At 37.1% G+C, this 21398-nt stretch overlaps 1 protein-coding gene across 2 annotated transcripts in view; it reads right to left on the bottom strand.

The window, feature by feature from the left end:
- The window catches only part of ARHGAP20 (Rho GTPase activating protein 20), a 122674-nt gene that overhangs the window by 88199 nt on the left and 13077 nt on the right, over positions 1-21398 (bottom strand). For both annotated transcript variants that reach the window (XM_037152591.2, XM_037152593.2), the window contains exon 2: positions 16741-16823. In XM_037152591.2, coding sequence (XP_037008486.2) covers positions 16741-16823 — 83 coding nt within the window. The remainder of the gene's footprint in view (positions 1-16740; positions 16824-21398) is intronic.

Here is a 21398-nt window from a genome sequence, read left to right as displayed (position 1 = left end):
AGTTCCCAACAGCAAATGAGTGGATCAAAAAACTGTGGTACATTTACACCATGGAATACTGCATAGCAGAAAGAATGAAGGAACTCTACCCTTCACAACAGCATGGATGGAACTGGAGAGCATTATGCTAAGTGAAATAAGCCAGGCAGTGAGGGGCAAATACCATATGATCTCACCTATAAATGAAACCTAATAACAAAACAAGCAAAATATAATCAGAGATATTGAAATAAAGAACAAACTGACAGTAACCAGAGGGGAGTAGGGAGGGGGATAGCAGGGGAAAGAAGGGGAAGGGTCATCAAGAAACAAGTATAAAGGACCCATGAGCAAAAGGGGGAAAGGATGGGTGTAGGCGGTAGAGGTGGGTGGGTGGGAGAAGTGGTGGCAAGAAAATGGAGACAACTGTACTTGAACAACAATAAAATAAATAAATATACAAATACCAAAAAAGTTCTATGTATCTATAAACAGTACTGTCAATAACATAGTTTCTGGAGTCAGACACAGGTGAGTTTAAATACTGCCTTTACCATTTGCTAGTTGTATACCTTAATATTTAAACTCTAGGAGCTTAAACTTTCCTTACATATAAATGAAGATAATTCAAAGTATCTATCTGATAATTCCATGGAAGTTAAAATGAAGCAGTGTATTTAAAGGCCCTTAGCAGACAACAAAATCACAAAAAGTTAACTACTAATATTAAAAACCTCATGGGATTCAAATTCATGCCCAAAGAACAGAGTATCTATTAAGGATCAAAATATCAACTCACAGATTACTTTCAAATTGCAAAGGGGGGAAAAAAAACAAACAACCTTACAAAGGATATCAGATCATCTTAGCCATGTAAGATAACCTGACATTACATACCTCCTGAAGTCATACAATATGAAATACACTGTATCATTTATGAAACATTCTTGAACATAATGCTTGCTTGAATATAATCAAGTAGACACAGCTTTCAATGTGTAGGAAATATTGGAGAAATAAAGGAACAAACTGAATGACGACACAAAAAACTGAACAAATCCATAATGTGGGCAGCAGTGGCCAGCTTCTAGGTTGGCATGGCATATCTGCATATTGGTACCCATGCCCTTATGTGCCCTCCCATACTGTACTAGTGCTGGTCCCTATAATCAAGAGAATTTGGCAGAAGTAACACTATGTCACTTCCAGGATGAGGTTATAAGAATTACCCTAGCTTTCAGCTCCATCAGTCTATGTGTGTGCCCACTTGCATGTATGTACATGTCTTTCTCTTAGATTGTTTACCATGGGGGAAGTTAGGTGCCATGTTGTTAGCAACTCTATCAATAGACCACATGGCAAAAAACAGGCTTCCTTCAGCTCCAAGGCCATGTGGGAGAAGAATGGTCTGAAGTACATCGAGGAGTCCATGGAGAAGCTGAGCAGATGGCACCAGTACCATCCTAGCCTACAGTCCCAGACAGGGCCTGGACAATGCCCGGTGCCTGACTGGATTCAACAAAACCTCCAACATCAATGACTTTTCTGTTATGGCAAACAGTAGGGCTAACATCTGCATTCCTTGGGCTATTGGCTAGGAGAAGAAAGATTACTTTGAATACTGTGCCCTTCTCAACTTTTCCCCCATTCTTCCCCTCCCTCTCTTGGCTGATAACCCTCCATGTGATCTCCATTTCTGTGATTCTGTTCCTGTTCTAGTTGTTTGCTTAGCTTGTTTTATTTATTTTTTTTTTGGTTCAGTTGTTGATAGTTGTAAGTTCATTGTCATTTTACCATTCATAGTTTTGATCTTTTTATAGATAAGCCCTTTTAACATTTCATGTAAGAAGGGCCTGGTGATGATGAACTCCTTCAACTTGGCCTTATCTGGGAAGCACTTTATCTCCCTCCCATTCCAACTGAAAGCTCTGTTTGATAGAATTATCTTGGATGTAAGTTCTTGCCTTTTGTGACTTTGAATACTTCTTTCCAGCCCTTTCTTGCCTGTAAGGTTTCTTTTGAGAAATCAGCTGATAATCTTATGGGAACTTCTTTGTAGGTAACTGTCTCCTTTTCTTTTGCTGCTTTTAAGATTCTCTCCTTATCTTTAATCTTGGGTAATGTAATGATGATGTGCCTTGTTGTGTGCTTCCTTGGGTCCGACTTCTTTGGGGCTCTTTGAGCTTTCTGGACTTCCTGAAAGTCTATTTCCCTTGTCAGATTGGGGAAGTTCTGCATTATTTTTGCAAGTAAGTTTTCAATTTCTTGCTCTTCTCCTTCTGGCACCCCTATGATTCGGATGCTGGACAACAATGTTTAAAGTTGTCCTGGAAGTTCCTAAGCCTCACCTCATTGTTTTGAATTCTTGATTCTTCATTCTGTCTGGTTGAATGTTTATTTATTCCTTCTGGTCCAAAACCACTGACTTGAGTCCTGGTTTCCTTCCCAGCACTGCTGGTTCCTTGTACATGTTCCTTTATTTCACTTTTCATACCCTTCACTTTTTCCTCTATTTTGCAGCCAAACTCAACCATTTCTGTGAGCATCCTAATTACCAGTGTTTTGAATTCTGCATCTGATAGGTTTGCTATCTCTTCATTACTTAGTTCTATTTTTGGAGCTTTGTTCTGTTCTTTCATTTGGGCCATATTTCTTTGTCTCTGAGTACCTGTTATGTTGTAAGGGGCAGAGCATTAGGTATTTACCAGGGTGGGGCAAACCACATGGCTGCACTGTGGCACTGTATGTGGGGAGGGGTCATAAAGGGAACAAAGCTGTTTCCTTGTGAGCTGGCTCTTGCCCTTTCAGTCACTTTTCCTGCTACCCTACAAGCAACTGGGTTCTTCTGGTGCTGACTCGCAGGTGGGTGGGTTTGTGTATGTTCAAGGGCCCCGTGGGTCTCTCCAACAAACTCTCCTGTGACACTGGGAGTCTCTCCCTGCATCGTGACCCCCACACATTTTTACAGTCAGAGGTTATAAGGCTTTCTTTTCCCAGGCTGGAACCCTGGGTTGCATGGTCTGTCTCACTCCCCAGTTGTTCCTCCCAGTTTATCTGCATGCAAATGTGGGACCACCAGCAGCTGTCTCGCCTGACTAGTCCTCCAGCTGCTGATTTGCTGTGCATCCTCTCCGCCCTGGCCGCCTGTCTCCGCCCCTCCTCCCGGTCTGGATGAATGTTTCTTCTTTAACTCCTTGGTTGCCAGACTTCCATACAGTTTGATGTTCTGGCAGTTCTGGTTATTTTTTGTTTTTAAATTTGTTGTTGTCCTTCTTTTGGTTGTTCAAGGAGGAAAACTATGTACCTATGCCTCCATATTGGAGAAATTCTCAGAAATTTAAATTTTCTTAGGTGTGATCATGGTTTGGTTGTATCAAAGAATGCTCTATTTTTAGGAGTTTTATGCTTATGTATTCTGGTGAAAGCAATATGTTTTAATTTATTTTCAAATAGTTCAGAAACAAGTAGATACTTAGATGAATATAGATGAAATAAATACTGTAAAGTTCAACAATTATATAATATAGGCATTGGGTATATGAGTATTCATTGTACTGGCCTATAAATTTTTGCTTATGTTTTAAACTTTTCCCTAATTACAATGTTAAAGACAATTAAATCACCCACCAATTAGAGTTATCTCTAATTATCATTAGATTAAAAATTATTGATATTCAGTTTAGAAGTTTTCACAATTACAAAACAAATATATCTGAGGAGCATTGTTGAACTAGTAGTTCAACTTAAAAGTTATCCTATCTCTTCATGTTTGATTAAAAATAGTCAAACCTCAGCTAGATTAATCAGGAATAAAATAAAAAAGAAACTGATTATTACTATACACCAATATTAGAATTACTAAGATGAGAAATTCAAAAGGAAATATTACTACAGAGTCTACAGATGTTAACAAGATAAGGGAATATTTTGAAGAACTTTATGGCTATAAATTTGACAACTTAGATGAAGTAAAAAAATCCTTGAACTACTATAATTTACTCAAAAGAATATCCTGAGTAGTACTAAAGAGATGGAATATGTAGTTAAAACCTTTCCAGAAAACAAATGAGCAAGACAAAATTCTAGGCCCAGAAACACCACAGGTGAATTCTACCAAACATTTAAGAAAGGAATAATGCTAATCCTACACAAATTCCTCCAGAAAACTGAAGGGGAGAGACTCCCCAACTCATTCAGAGTCTAGCATTACTCTGATACTGGAGCCAGACCAAGACATTACAAAGAAAGGAAGCTACTAACCAATATCCCTCAAGGACACTCATTCTGAAAATAACCTTGAGCAAATCGAATTCAACAATAGCTGAAAAGGATATATCATGTCCAAGAGGGGTGGTTTATACTAAGAATGCAGAATTGTTTTAACATTCTATAATAAATCAATATAACTCACATATTGACAAATTAAAAACAAAAATAATATAATCACCTTAATAGATGGTGAAAAAAATTGACAAAATTCAATACTTGATCGTGATAAAAAGTCAGCAAGCTTTGAGTCAAAGGGAATATCTTCCTTCTACTATTAGGAGTAAGGCAATGATGTCCATTTTCATGGCTTCTCTTCAATATTGTACTGCAGGTTTTGGCCAGAGAAATGAGGCAAGGAAAGGAAATAAAGGACATCTAGATTGGAAAGAAATAAAACCATTCTTGCTCACAGACATGATAGCCTACATAGAAAGTTCAACAGACCCAACAAAAAAAATCTACTAAAATTGATAAGTGAGTTTAGCAAGGTTGCAGGATAGACTATGTACAATGTGCAAAAATCAACTGTATTTCTACATATAGGCAACACTTTAAAAAATTAAATAAAAAACTATTTACAAATATCATGCAAATGTGAAATACTTGGGGTAATATATATAAATATATATATTTATATATATAAAATGCCAGTATACTAAAGAAACCATAAAATACTTCTTTTTTCATTGCTTATTTCATTTTTTGATTTCCAAGTTATATATTGTTTTAAACAATATATCATAAAAGTTCAAGTGATACAAATAAATACAAAGAAAATAGCCATAATTCCACCAATTTTCTCCACCCAGAAATAACTAGTTTTTACATTTGATGGTCATTTTAGACATCTGTCCATGCATATATGCAATTGACTGTAAAAAACTTCTGACAGAAAGTAAAGAAGACCTAAATAACCAGAGAAATATATTCTGTTCACATGGTATCAATTCTACCCTATCTGATCTATAGATTCAGTGCAATACTAATCAAAATCTTAGTAGGTGATTTACAGAAATTATACAGAGTATTCCAATTACAATACAATTAAATTAGGAATCAATAACAGAAAAATATCAGGAAAAGTCCCAAAATATTTAGAAATTAAACTATAGATATAAAAGGAAATCACAGGGAAACTAGAAAACATTTTGAAGTAAATGATAACAAAAGCACAATGTATCCAAATTTGTGGAATGCAGCTAAAGCAGTGCCTACAAAAATTTTCTAATTTTAGAAAAAGATGAAAGGTTTAAAATCTATAATCCAAGTTTCTGTTTTAAGAACTTTGGAAAAGAAGAGCAAATAAATTCAAAATAAGTGAGAGGAAGGAAATACTTAAAAAGAAAAAGTCATTCAACATTTCTCTTTCTGACCAAGCTAGAATAACTTAAAATCTAAAAAAAAAAAAAAGAAATACAAGAAAAAAATGAAATAATGATTTCAGATACTGGACAACAGGAGCACAGAACAGTGATCACCAAGAGAAGAAAACAAAGAGTGTGGACCCTAAGAGAGTCCCAGATGTCCCTCCACACCAAGATGGCTGGAGTGAAAAAGATGGAAAAGAACAAGGGCTGCTTAAGGATGTGTAGAAATTACCTGTATTGGCCGTGTATAATGCACACTTTTTGGCCAAAATTTTTTAGGGAAAAATAAGGATGGGTATAATAATTCCATGTGTAACACGCACAAAAAGGTAGGTGTGCATTATATATGGCAATATACAGTAAAGCCCTGAGACACTGCCAATGGGAGTGTAAAATGGTGCATCTGCTTTGGAAAATAGTTTAGTAGTTCTTCAAAAGCCAAACAAAGAAGTTACCACATGACAAAATGTAGGGGAATAGTTTGTTTTGGTCTGGCAAATGTGACTCAGCTCTGTATGGAAAACCTACAGATGCCAAGTGGTGGGCAGGAGCCAGACCTTCAACTGAGTTTTCCCGTGGGAATCAGGCCTAGAAAATGCATACAGACTGTTATGATTTGCTCTTGCTAAAACCCCCTCACCCTGGTCTAAAACGGCAGATGTATATTGTCTATCTTCAAGGTAATATCTAAAGCCTGTGTGAATTCTCCCAAGGACAGAGCTAATCAGCTCGCTGCCATCCCCCTCTGAATGTTATTTTCATTTCCTTGATTGTACCTAAAACGTAGAGAATATTATTCTATGTAATAAATAATAAATCTTTCTCTGATGTACAACCCCAGGCAAACAATAAAAGCCTGTCTAGGCAAGGGTCAGGGCGATCCTCTCTTGAGGGAGTGGCCGAGGTACCACAGGCACTCTCCCCTTGAGAGAGCAGTCATGCCTGTTCCTTTTCTCCACAGGATTGTTGTCGCTTGTGCATTCATTCTCATCATCAGCCACAACAGGCGGACTCTGCTGGCCAGAGTCCACCACAACAAAACAATTCCACTCCTAGGTATACATTCGAGAGCAATGAAACATTATGTCCACATAAAAACTTGTACATGAATGTTCACAGCAATGTTATTTGTAATAGTTGAAAAGTAGAAATAACCCAAATGTCCATCAACTGATAAATGGAAAAACAAAATGTGGTATATATATCCATATAATGGGATATTATTTGAAAATAAAAGTAACAGAGTACTGATATAAGCTACTGACATGGATGAGCCTTGAAAACATTATGCTAACTGAAAGAAGCCAGTCACAGAAGACCACATAGTGCATGACTGGATTTATATTAAATGTTCAGAAGAGGTAAAACTTGGAGACGGAAAAGAGATGAGTAGGTGCTTAGAGCTGGAGATAAAGAGAAAAAGGGACGTGGGAGAGAATGAGGCACAGCTAGTGGCTCTGCGCTTTCTTTTAGGAAGGATGAAACTGCTCTAAGACTGTGGTGACGGCTCCACAACTCTGTGAATATACTAAAAACCAATGAATTTCGTACACTTTAAATAGGAAAATTATACTGTATCTCAACAAAGCTGATTAGAAAGAACAGTGTCTGGCCCCTTTTCCAACAAATCACACAATATGGGGAATAAGCACTTTTCATCTATAAATGGAAGCAGTATCCATTCCAATCTTTCTACCTCTTGATATAAGGGCATAAGGTACATGAAAGAAAACATTCTAGAAAGCTAGGTTTGTGACTTGAAGATGACCATGTTGATTATAAATTACCCCAAACACTGCAGCTTAAAATAACACACATTTATAATATTACCTCACACAATTTCTGAGGGTCAGAAACAGGGAGTGGGTAGGTGGGTGGGCCTGGCTCAGGTCTCTGATGAGGTTGTAGCCACACTGGAGCTACGATCTCTGAAGACTTGACAGTGGTTGGAAAATCCGTTTCCAAGCTCACTTAGGTGGCTTCTGGTTGGAAGCATCAGCTCCTCCTGTCGCAGGCCTCCTCACAGGGGTGTTCAGGACAGGGTTTCACCCAGAGCAAGTGCTGGGAAAGGCAGACGGTGTGACCGTAATTGAGACAGAAGCTCAGTCTTTTATGACCTAATGTCAGAAGTAATACACCATCATTTTTGCCATGTTCTACTGGTTATGCAGATCAATTCTCATACAAGTGAGGAGAGAACAGACAAAGGCATCAATATCAGGAAGTGGGCCTCACTGGGGTCACTGTGGAGGCTGGCTATCAAAATGACATTATCACAATAAACAGACCAAAAATCCCACAAAAGCAAATGTTTGACCTTTGCACTGAAAGGAGATAAAAGGTATACTAATTCTTCAGCAGTGTCACAGATATACTCTTGAAGATGTTTTCAGAGTTGCGATGAAAGGGTTTCCAATGACTATTCATACCATTTTCTATTCTCCTTATGACTGAGTTATGGTTAGCACAAAGCAATACAAAAGTGTCGAGTTGGGGGCTGGTGGAGGAAGTATTCAAAATGTTTAGTTAACTACACTCCCTCCTGCCCCTATACCATTGACAGATGAGGAAAGAGTCCTAGTTGCAGAAAGGCTAGGTGACTCTACCAGGGTCACACAGTGATGGAGCAGGGACTAGAATTCATCCTCTGCCTGTTCTCATTACATCAGGAGCTATGCATCAGAGAACCAGTGGCAGTGGCTCATAAGACAAATGACATGTTAAACATGTGAGCATTAAATCAATATACGCTGAACAGCAGGTCACTATAGAGTGAAATAAGCCAGGCGGTGAAAGACAAATACCATATGATCTCACCTTTAACAGGAAGCTAAACAACAAAACAAAGCAAGCAAAATAAAAACAATGACACTGAAATAGAGAACAGGGGGACAGCGACCAGAGGGGAGAGGGGAGGGAATTTCAGGGGAAAAGGGGAAGGGTTTACAGGAACAAGTATAAAGGACACGTGGACAACAACTAAGGGGGGTGGAAATTGGAGGGAGGTGGGGAGCACTGGGGAGGTGGGCTGGGATGGGAGTAAAAGAAAGAATACTGTTTAATTTAAAAATAATTAAATTAAAAAAATCTTAAAAAAAAGAATTGTCACTTCTTTGTGTGGCTTTTCAACATTGCCCTATACTGTACTACTTTCTCAGGCAGCAGTGGCCTCTTACCCTCTCTCCATTCCAAATGAGAGATGATCTACTTAGCTAGGGAAAGAAAGGAATCACTTATTCAGCTTAGCTAATATTTATAGGATCTCTGTTCTATACCCAACACTGTACATGGAGATGTGAAGATTAAATACCATGGTCCCGTCACTTGAAAAGCAGATAGTCAAATTGAGAAGACAAAACCTAAATCTGGAACACTAAGAAATTAGACATTATGTGGCAGGCCAGCAAAAATATTTCAACATTTCGAATACTTTTATTTAATGAAAATCTTATATAAGTCTTACAATGTGCCAGATATAACTACATTATAATATTAATTCTTAACCCCCTATGAGTTTATTCCCACTTTTCAGATGAGGAAAGTGAGCTCTGGAGATCCTAAGGGATTTGCCAAAGTTCTCATGCCTGGTTAGAATGTGGGCCAGATACAAACCGAGAAAGAATGGCTCCAGAGTTTGCACTTTTCTTAATCACAGTAGTGTGAGGCTTCTCAATAACAGTAACAACTATTCCTCTGCTTCCTTCAGGTGTGCTTTGGTTCAGGGTTCTGAAGGAAAGTCAATCATGAAAATCAAAACCTCCTCTGAGAAATCCTGGCTGTACTGGGGAAGGGAGTAGAGCTAGCCCAGTACAGGAAGGATGTCTTAGGATGGCTTGCTAACCCTGTGGAAAGATGCGAGGATGGTTGAAGAAACTTTCACTAATGAGGTAGCGCTTTCCTGGTGCCAACATGAAAGATAAAATTGAATCATAACTGCAATTAGCAAATTAGGCTATAGATGGAATGAAGAAATTAAATGGATGTACTTGTTCTGCAAATGTGAAAATAAATTAGTTTGGCCCTGTCAAAGCCCACTAGAATGTGGGGAGATTTAATGTAACCTTCCAAAGATTTCTTCCTAGAATCATACCATAAGAAACTAGCACACCACACCAGGAACAGATGTATTTGGTCATTTTTAACGAATATGAAAAGTAGTTTGAAAAGAATAAAGTGATATGCAGGCCTGGAAAGCCTTTTGCTTGAAGCAGTGAATTCCATTTTGGTAAAAATTTGCCAACTTTGCCACCTTATAAAGCAATTGCTGTCTCTTTCTTTTACATCTGAATTTTACAACTTTGGAAAATGTTCCTTGCAAAAAAAAAAAAAAAAGGGGGATATTGCACACTGCTGGCAATCTTCATGTGATAAATTTCTACTTTGTGTTCTTCTCCTCACATATCTTGAATTATCCATGGATCTATCAATTAAAACATCAGAACACACTGTCCAAAACTGTAGGAAGAGGCCTTATGTAGAGCCAACTAGCTTGTAAGCAAGGCAGCATAGTGAATATAGTGTTTTGGTTGGATTCTGTTTTTTGTTCCTAAGATAACAGGCCAGTATACAAGTGACCTTTGAAAAATGAAGAGGTTAGGAGCACCAAGAACAGTGCAGTTACAAATCCATCTATAACTTTTGTCTCTCCCAAAACTTAACTACAGTTGTCCCTCAGTATCTGAAGAGAATTGATCCTACAGCCCCACAAATACCATTATTCACCACAGATGCTCAAGTGTCTTATACAAAATGGCATAGAATAATCTTCCCTCCATATCCATGGATTCCCAACTAAGCATTGAAAATACAGACCTGTGGTTGGTTGAATCCATCAATGTGATACCCAGGGATACAAAGGGCCAAGATAGCCAACTGTGTATTTATTGAAAATCCAGGTATAAGTGGACCCACACAGGTCAAACCCATGTTCAAGGGTCAACTGTAGTTTATTGTAATTTTTAAAACATCTTAAAGACTTAAAAACTAAAATTCAAAATTTTATTTAAAACTCTTATACCAATTAACCTTATCTGGGCACAGAAGGTTCATAGAATTCCAGAAGAAAAGTTTAGCAACTTTTCTTTTAAATTGACTGTTCCTTTAAATTACCATAATTTGCTATGTATAATGTGTAACCACATTTTTGGCCCAAAATTTCAGGGAAAAAATCTTTCATTTTAATTAAAAAAAATGTTTTTATTTATCTTTAGAAGGGAAAGGAAGGAGAGAAGGAGTGAAATATCAATGTATGGTTGCTTCTGGTGCATCCCCTACTGGGAACTGGCCTACAAACCAGGCATGTGCCCCGACGGGGAATCGAACTGCGCTCTTTTGGTTCACAGGCTCATGCTCAATCCACTGAGCTACACCAGCCAGGGCTCATTTTAATTTTTTAATTCAATTTTTATCTATTCATATTTAGAAACAAAACTGATTATCACATTCCAGGGTATGATTTTGCATATGGATATTGTTATTGCTTTCTAGAGTTACACTTTTAATGCATGAGCATAAATAAATTAAAAACATTTGTATAGATATGGCATTAGTACTACCCATGTATAATGTGCATCCTTACTTTTCCCTCAGAAATATGGGTATAAAGTACACCTTATACACAGCAAAATATGGTATATCAAAGTTACCATAACTGCCTTAGAGTTTCAGCGTAAGAGCAGCTGTTAGGAGGGCATTCATTCATTCCAACGACCATATCTGCAAAGTTCACACTCAACTGTCACAGGAGGCATTTTTTCATTCTGTTAAGAAAGATTTGACCACAGTCCCCACTAAACTACTTTGAAGTACAAATGTTCTCCTTGCATTTGGAAGTAAGATAAGTTATCACTTACTTAAGACTTACATTAAAATTATGATGCTAACACGACAGAAACAAAAGGAAATGGAATAATGAGGAATTTTTAGCACATAATGGAGGAGAGTCTGAGTATGACAATGTTGGCATGGGAATGTGTGTGTAGTCACGAAACACCAGGAATGAACTGACCAAAAAAAAAAAAAGGACACGCCAGTTAGCAAACAGCTGCTTTCCTAGTTCTCTACTGCTTTCTAATTTGGCCTCTCACCCTAGCATCCTTGCCAGAAAATTCTCTGTGTGTATAAACTTGGTTCATAGCTTTGGCACACAGGAATCTCCTAGAGCCTCTTCATCTTCAGTGGTCAAGCAAACAGGTCAACCCTCCGTGTCTTGAGCTCGTATTTCCCAGAGTAATCCTAGACACACTTTGGACTTTGCCCTAGGGAAACTTCAAGAGTTTTCAGGTTCTATCAAGAATAAATCCAAAATGTTCTGAGCTAATCTTGCTTCAGGCGAGACCTAGATATAATTATCTTGTTAAAATAAATTTAATATTAGAATCTATCTGGCTTCCAGACAGCATCTTTCATGTTTTTTATTTCCCATCTGCTATGGGAAGAATCTGTATTTTTACAAAGAATGTGTATTTTTACTTCCATTGTTACTACTGCTACTATCACTAGTAATAAAAATGCATAGCCTTGCCCTGGCTGGTGTAGCTCAGTGGATTGAGCGCGGGCCTGCGAACCAGACAATTGCTGTTCGATTCCTAGTCAGGGCACATGCCTGGGTTGCAGGCTGGTTCCCTGCAGGCCGGTTCCCAGCAGGGGATGCACGAAGGGCAACCATACATTGATGTTTCTCTCCCTCTCTCCTTCCCTTCCCCTCTAAAAATAAAGAAATAAAATCTTTTAAAAAATGCATAGCCTTTATACATATAGCATAGATTATGGACCACAGATTACTCTACATATGTAAGACCCACTTAGTCTTCCTTACAACATTATGAGGTAGTTTTCTTTATTATCCCTGGTTTAAAAAGCCAACCCGAGATCACACAACTAATAAAGGGCACTATTGAGATTCAAACCTGGCAATTTGGCTCTAGAATCCATGCTCTTATACATTATATCATACAGCTTTTGCTTGCATAATGCAAAGAATATTTCATCAAGATCAAGAACCTGGGTTTGTAGTCCTATCTCTAATGCTGAATTAATTATGTGACTTCGGGCAAGTCAGTGACACAATTTCCACTATGTGACAGGCTCAATGAGTAACTTTTAGTTATACAATGCTATGATGATGAAGTAGGTGCTTTTCATTATCAAACTTGATTTCCCTGGATGAGTCAGGATGTTCAAAGCTTGAAAATGAAATATATCAAAGGAAAGGAAAGAGGCAACTAATAATTAAGTTAATCTTCTAAGCATTCTTAGTTATTTTCTCATTTCATACTCTATAATGCAAGCATTAGATTAATATTTTACAGAGGAAAACACAGACTGAAAGATTGGTTAATTTATCTACCACACAGAAGGTGAGGCTGGAGCACCAGCATTTAAAGGCAGACAAAGCCCCTTCTGCCTAGGGCTTCTCTGGCATTGTCTTTTTCTCTTCTCTGTAGCAGCAAGCAGAGATTTAAAAGGTAATGTACTTAAAGTACCTAGCACAAGGTCTTGCAAATAGCACAGACACAAGAAACTAATCTGGAGGTAAAGATGAATACAGATGAATACCAACTTAGAAGTGTTAACAGACTGTAATTTTAAATAAAAGTGGGTACATTATTGTATAATTTCTATCAGGTGAGCTGAATACCATATCAGGACAAGTGAATTTCTGGAGGGAAAGTTTGAATTTATCCTTAAGTAAACAATGATGAACTATCATAAGAACGCCAACACATGTGGTATTTCCAGGCCGCATACATGAGTTCTTGTGGTATTTTGCTGCTGAAATAACTTCCTAATAATAACTCAAAATTATGTTGTTAAAAGGAATCTCCCTTTTTTCTTAGCCAGAACTTCACAAATAATACCAATAAAACAGGAAAGTCCCTTATGTACTGATTACTTAAAGGAGGGCAGAAAAGTCAAACTACTGTCAGAAACTAACTTATTAAATTCCTATTTTCGTTTGAAAACAGAGTCACTTGCTCATTCACTAATTCATCCAACAAATACTAATGGCACACCAGATATATACAAAGCATTATTTTATTATGAAGAGTTTTTGAAAAATGTGCCTGGGTCCCACAGCAGAATACTGACTTAGAAACTACTGGACTAGTTGACCTTTAAGGTTCTTTCCAATCCTGGAATTATTGTACTTGAAAATATTTTGTATACATACAACACCCAACAGTTTTTTGGGTGAGGGAGCAGGTAGATGTATACTTTAACCACCAACACTACACAGAGTAAAAACATTATTTCTATAAGATAGGTAAAGGTCCTATTCCCCAGCACTATGTAATCATATTACATATTTCTCTGACTCAGAGAAACTTATAGGAAATAAACTGAAGATTAAAATATACACAACTTCAACTTAAGCTTTTTTTCCTTGAATTACTTTGACACAAACTCCATCATATTTCTAAGGTAGGAATTTGGGGACTGGCTCTAGTGTAAGTACCAATTATTGCAGAGGTGACGAGGAGACAGGAGGTGGTTGCACATTATCATACTGGTCCTCTAACTCAAAACAATCTCAGGAAGTCAGACAAGTGTTAGCATTTTCTCTATCCTGGCATTTCATCTATATCAGTTGTTCTCAATCCTATTAAACCATATGCCCCCCTTTTTAAGTAAAAGTCTATGCATACACACTTATTCCAATTCCTCCTTTTCCATCCTGAAATAAAAACATATCAATAAAATATCCTAACAGTAACATAAAAGCAAATGAAATGAAAGTAACTCACAATAAATTATGTATTTCAATATGTATATGCTTAGGCATGAATATACTCAAAGACAATGAAGTGATCAGGTACTTATACCTACTTCTAATTAACATATTTAAATTGAAGAGAAGTAGAATAAGAAATCCATTCAACAAGTACAGGAAACTGAAATAAAACCAAGTGATTTTCTGAAATGGAATACAAAATAAAATAATCTTTTGATATGCAAGGTAGCAGCTGCACTTCTGGAAATTTTAGTGATTTTTGAAACTATACAAAAGTATATAAAACACTCAGTATTTCTATATAAAGAGTTAAGTTATAGGCATGGGTAATTATATAAAGGTTTTCCCTCCTTCACATATATGCCGTATACGTGACATTCAAAAGCTATACAGTAACCCCACAATTCTTTGTTATGTAGGATGTCCTGTGCATTACATGATTGTCTAGCATCTCTGGCCACTGCCTAGTAAATCCTTGAGACAAACTCAAAAGCTGTACAAAATTTCAAGATGCCCCCTAAAGATGAGTACCTCCCTGTTGAGAACCACTGGTCTATATGAGCTTTCAGTGCCTACAGTTGCAGTTCCGGATTCTTGCCCTGGGTTAAGCAGTAGACAGGCCAATGTTGACCTCTGATCTCAAGATAAAGCATCTCTGAAGTAAAGGTTACTCTAATTGAAAAGCCTAGCAAAAATCCAACCCAGAAGCTTCTAGTAAGAAATTTTACTTTAAACTGTTTCTGTTTTTTAAAAAAGTAAATAATAAAGCTATTTTTACATATATAGTAGAATTAAAGACAGTGATACTGATCATTCTGCCTCCCCCTCTAGTTCCTCTAAAAATTACTTTCTCCTGAGTTTTCTAGGTAATCAAGGTCAAACTGTGAACCTCTAACCATTCTCTTTAATGCGGAGACAAGCACACATGCAAATAATCTAAAGGTTATTTAAATATGGTACTGAAATGTGTTGTTTATTTATTTGGGAGAAGAATATCTTCCTAATTAAATTTTTATTAGGCTTCTATTAAAAGTAATTCACACTTTCTGATCACCCAATGGCTATAGCACGTATCTTTGGGAGAAGGTGGGGGGCTGCCTAAGTCTCAGAACTCGCTGAGTACTGAGTATTTTGAAAGTTTCACTGACTGGGATTTAGCTATATAATTTATTTTTTGGCACTGAAAAAATGCCATGCTTCCATATAGATTTTATGTGTTAAAATAGCACATAATTCACAGAAATATCAGATATACCCTCACTTTAAATAAAGGTAATAAGGACTTCTATTTACATAAAAGGATTCACACATTAGTAGAAGATCACTACAGGATTCCTTTGAACATACGACTTCTGAATTACAACGCCATTTTAAAATTAATGAATAAGTTAATGATTGAATATCCATTCAATTTCTTCACATTGTGATATTTTTAAAATGTCCACTGCAACAGTATTCAGCCTCATTAGGTAACATGACCATTTTAATAGATATTAGCTTGTTTTTCCACTTCAATTTTCACTAATGAATTGACTAATTAATCTAACTAATAATGGCTAAAAGAAATCAACATCCCTTTTTTATGTTTTATTTTTAATGATTTTATTGTTCAAGTACAGTCAGTCATCTGCATTTATTGCCTTCCACTACCCCCCCACTCGGGCCACCCCACCTCCCTCACCTGCTTCCACCCCCCTTAGTTCTTGTCCATGTGTCCTTTATAGTTGTTCCTGAAAACCCTTCCTCCTTTGCCCCTGAAATTCCCTCCCACCTCCCCTCTGGTTACTGTCACTTTGTTCTTAATTTCAATGCCTCTGGTTCTACTTTGCTTGCTTTGTTTTGTTGATTAGGTTCCATATCCAGGTGAGATCATATGGTATTTATCCTTCACCAAGTGGCTTATTTACTTAGCATAATGCTCTCCAGTTCCGCCCATTTTTAATAATCTTAATCTTTCTTCATATCTACAACTGGCAGGAAATTTGTCTTATAACCATGCATAGGCATCGCTTTGTGATAAGGAACTAGGCAAAGGCTTGTGTATAACCAAAAATGTATGGTGGTTGAAATAACTCATATTTTAATATTCCAATTTTTAATTGTTTTATAAATTAACTTTAACAGTGTGTGGAACTTGCATTTTTGTGTACTATGTGATGTGGGATCCACTTTAGAATAAACTTTAAAATAATTAATCAGATGTGCCAGCTCTAAAATGCTTTATGATTCACAAAAAGAATGGGCCTTACTTGTAACCTCAGAACAGAAGTCATATTTTCTATCATTAAACAAAGAATTCAGGTGCTGATAAAAAACCAAGTTAGTAAACAACCCCACACATAAAAAAGATGTGGCACAAACAAAATGTATAATACAAAGCTTTTCACTTACTTGGTACTAGGCCGTTTTTGTAGGGCTTTATCCAGGATAAGAGACGGAGCACTTCTCCTCCTTTCTGCTAGTGTTTTCATTTTCTGTTGAGGAAAAGAATCAAAATAAGACCATCGGGCTTGTAAAGAAAGTGAATGTCAATTTTCAACCCAATTCAGCAAGTTTTATGCTGCCTATGAAGAAGTTTGTAATCTCATTATGAAGATAAAATAGTAACATCTAAACTAGGAAGCTAGTATCAAAAAGTGGTATAGAAAGTAAATATTTTTTATGGTCTGAGCATAAGGTCAAATGCTGACCAGAGTATTTGGAAAAAGCATGATCCCAACCATTACCATCCTTTTCAGCTACCATACACATTGTTTACTATGTGCTGGGCCCTATGTTAAAGGCAGAGCAGGATTATCTCATTTATACTCCAAAATGTCATTACAGTGGGTTCTACCATCTATCTGTATTATTGGGAGGGGAGGCCCCAAACTGGCTTTCAAGAATAGACAGAATTTGAAGAGATCAGGTAAAGGGAGGAACAAGAAAACGACTAAAAGCAAAAGATAGAGACTAGATTCTTACCCATTTAACAGACCCTTCAAATATTTACAGATTTGGAAATGCCTTCTTCAAATATATTTTTTTACTATGATTTAAACAAAAACAAAAACAACAAAGACATTTTCCCAGACTGGTGTAGTTCAGCAGGAAGGGCATCGTTCTGCAAACCAAAAGGTCACTGGTTCAATTTCTAGTCAGGACACATGCTTGGATTGTGTGCCAGGTCCCCAGTTAGGGGACATGAGAGAGGCAACTGATCGATGTTTCTCTTGCACATCAGTGTTTCTCTCCCTCTCTTTCTCCCTCCCTTCACCTCTCTCTAAAAATAAATAAATAAAATGTTTAAAAAATTAAAAATGGCTTTCCCCCCATTTTCTAGGTGTTCTACAAATACAGAATTAACTAGACAGTTCAGGTACTCTGTTTCTGAGGACCTTAAATTTGTGGTAAATGAGGTTTTATTTAGCTTGAATTATCCATATAACTACTCTCTAAATTCAATTATATATTTAATAAATCTAGATAGAGTAAGAGGGCCTGCCAGTGAGCATGGATGAGTAAAATTAACAACAGTCACAAAGAGCCATGAGTAAAGTTCAGTAAAGAATGACTTTGTCTTACCAAAGTCATTCTTCCTGCTCTATCCTCCCACCCTACCTTGGCCAGGGGTCTCACCCACTGCCTGAGGGTCTAGGCCATCCATGCTTAGGAACTGGATGCTACACTCCATTAAGAACCTTGTAGGACTAACCAGTTCAGTATCAGTATTGCATTACATGATTCATAAAGTCACGGCTACTTAGGAACAGAGGTAGAATCACCCAGGGAGAAGGGGATGGTAGACTTATTTGGCACAGTCCTCATCCCCCAAATTCATCATGCCCCACAAGGATCTCTTCCAAAGTATTGGCGTCACCAGTGCCATGGCCTCAGTGTTGCTGCTTCCCCTGTTAATCTTTTGGCTCACATGTAGACACTGCATGCCCAACCCTCCCCAGCATAGCTCAGATAGCAAATGAAACTGTTATATGAAACATTAATAAAGGACAGGAAACAAGCAGATAAGAAATACAGAATACTGCACTTCTCAACCAGTTATTAACTATGAATCAGTTTCAGGGCAGGTTAGATTGTATAAAATTATTTGTATAATATGTATGAGTATTTGATACCTTCCCTCTGGAGAGAAAGCCCATCCATAGTTTCAACAGAGTTCTACAATCCCTCTCTGCCCCAGTAATTTTGATAACCTACTTCATATATTATAGCTTGTAAACCTCACCCCACTGTTTCCATTAGTCATACCTCTTGGAATCATAAGTCTCAGGAATGTAACATTTGGAGGCTAGTGGGACTGCAAACGTTACAGGTGAAGGGAAATCTGGAAGACAACACCCTCTCCAAGTGAACAGTCTCAATAATGGAAGACTGCATCGATTTTCACTAAGAAAGGTGGCAGTTTGTTCATATGTAGATTTTCTGCTGGATTCTGTGTCACCTTCACATCTGGGCTTGCTTCCTGATCACTATCCCAACACCTGTATTCAGGATCTGCTTACTGTGCTCTGAACTTTGAAATAATATGCCCAATCCTTTTAAGCTTAATCTGGGCCCTTCACCTTCCGACTCTCTTGACTGTGAGGGTCTGCCAGCCTACCTTGAAGGGGGTGCATTTATGGACCTATCTCCTCAGTCTTATTTCTACTGCCCCTAACCCTATGAAACCACTCACTGTCAGCAGATCCAAGCTCCTAAACTAGATCTTCATTAATATATAAGCTCTAATTCTGAGCTCCTTGGCTTTCAGGTTTATAAAGAATTTGGAAAGTGTTCAAAACATAGCCATAAAAATGATTTAAAATGTGGAGGAAAAAAGGAGCCTCTAAGAAAAGTTAAACTGATCTGAAATTCTTTATTTGGAAACATTAATAATCTCCAAATTAATGTAGAGTTACAATATAGAGGATAAAGAGTATCTTTTAAGGAAGGTTAAGGCAAAAAGAAACTGCTAAACTGTCGACTAAGAATCCAAGTCGATCTTGGGTAGTGACTCTTCAAGAAATTTATAAAAGCTATGAACTAAATTATGCACATAATTTCAGGGGGTTCAGAAACCCACATAATATGGATTCCTTCGTGATTCCCAAAACCCAAATATAAAACCTTCTGATATAAAGAAAGCTGAGAGTGACGGCTGTTAAACATGAGAATGGATAATCAGAGAAGGGCGACATATTTTCTTCTGCACAGATGCTTTTAAAATGGTTTTTCATAGAGCTCTAATATAGAGGATCATTTAATATGTAGTAATCGGGCTGTGTTTTCCTGGTTATAACACTGTCTGATACATGAGAAGTCGGATGGAGTGTTTCTACCTCATCTAGCAAACCCGTATTCAGGAGAATGCACTGAAACTACAGGCGAAATATTATTTGTGAGATCCTGTTGTTAGTTATGAAACTTATTTTACCACTAATGAGATACGCAACTCGAGGCAATCCAGTCACTTTTCTAGGCCTCCATTTCCTTATCTAGAAAAAGAAAATTTCAACTACGTATAGTTTCACAGGTACCTTCTATTTCTAATATTCTCATAAGTGTCCACCAAAGACTCACCCAGGATTTGCACAAAAATAAACAATACCTATATCACACATTTAGAATTCAGAGGACTCACTTCTATGGTAAGTAGTAAGTCTTAAGAGTTCCCAAGATGAGGGCTTAATAAATAAATTTATGTATTAATTCATTCTAAATATAGAGACCTCTCTTTTTTATCCTCACTCAAAAACATGTTTTCATTGCTTTTAGAGTGAGAGAAAGGGGATGGGGATGGAAGGAGAGACAGACAGACAGACACTGATGTGAGAGAACATCAATTAGTTGCCCTTGGGTGCCTACTGTACATGCCCTGACTGAGGACTGAACCCAAACTCAGATATGTGCCCTGACTGGGATTTCAAACCCCAAACCTCTCAGTGTAGGGCAAACACTACGACCAACTGAGCCACACCAGCCAGGGCCAGATCTCTTTCTTTTGCTCCTAAGCATTATGAAACAAAGGGCCAGTAGTGATTTTTAAACAAATCCACACAACAAAGAATCTGTTCTCAGAAAATAAAGACTTGGATGTTCTTTCTGTTTATAATAATTGTGTGAAATACAATGCATGGCAATAGAATGAGGCCACTGATTATCTCGCAAATGTATAACAGTACAAACTTACCAGGATAGGTTGAGACTATGTTACATTAGCACCAAAAAAAATACAGTTTTCAGTGACAGTGAAAACTATGATTCTTTGCATCACAGGACACAGGAAGAAGGTTTAAAACTGTGTTTCCTTTGTGAGCTTAAAAATCAAAATCCACAGTGTTCAGAATGTCCAAGTTCTTAATGTTAATATGTAGATGACCTCAAAAATATTGCATGCCATTCTGAAACTGAATATTTTTAAGAGGTAATATTATTTTCTAAATTGATAATCTATACATTAGGTAAAAATTCAATTGCATTAATCTTTTGAGAACAATGTTCTTGATATCACACCATTTACCTGGTCTTATGCAGCCCAAAAAACTAAACGAGAGTTTTATAAGAGCTAAAAAACAAACAAACATAAATAGCCTTTATTTATTCCTCCACTCCTAAATAGGAAGGATGAGAAGGAACTTGGAAAAAGTTGTAAAAGAAAATAAATAGTAATGAAAAATTTAAAACTGCTGGGGTTTTTTACTAGTAGGCATTTATTAGGAAAGTAGACCATGAAAACTAGAGAGAAGTTAGATGTTTGATTTTCTAAGCTGTCTCTTCTGCGTTGAAAGCAAAAAACCTATTCTTCCAAAAGAATAAATGAATAGAGGTCATAATTGAAGCTAAGAAACAAATGTCTATAATTAATTTTTTTTTTGTATTTCAGTAACACAAAACTCTAGCAACATTCCAGCTAATCTGCAAGGTGCTTTCCACTTCAACACTCTTTTAATCAGTGGGATTAAATATATTTTCAATTTCTTGTGTTCCTGGCTTGCTCTACATATCGTGCTTCAGTTACAGCCATTTGTTTTTCTGCATGGATCTAGAAAGCAGGGGCTATGTCTTCCTTC

Source organism: Artibeus jamaicensis, unplaced genomic scaffold (genome assembly GCF_021234435.1).
Source record: "Artibeus jamaicensis isolate MK-2021 breed Jamaican fruit bat unplaced genomic scaffold, CSHL_Jam_final contig_585, whole genome shotgun sequence".
In the NCBI taxonomy this organism is placed as follows: domain Eukaryota; kingdom Metazoa; phylum Chordata; class Mammalia; order Chiroptera; family Phyllostomidae; genus Artibeus; species Artibeus jamaicensis.
This window is presented reverse-complemented; position numbering and strand designations above follow the sequence as displayed.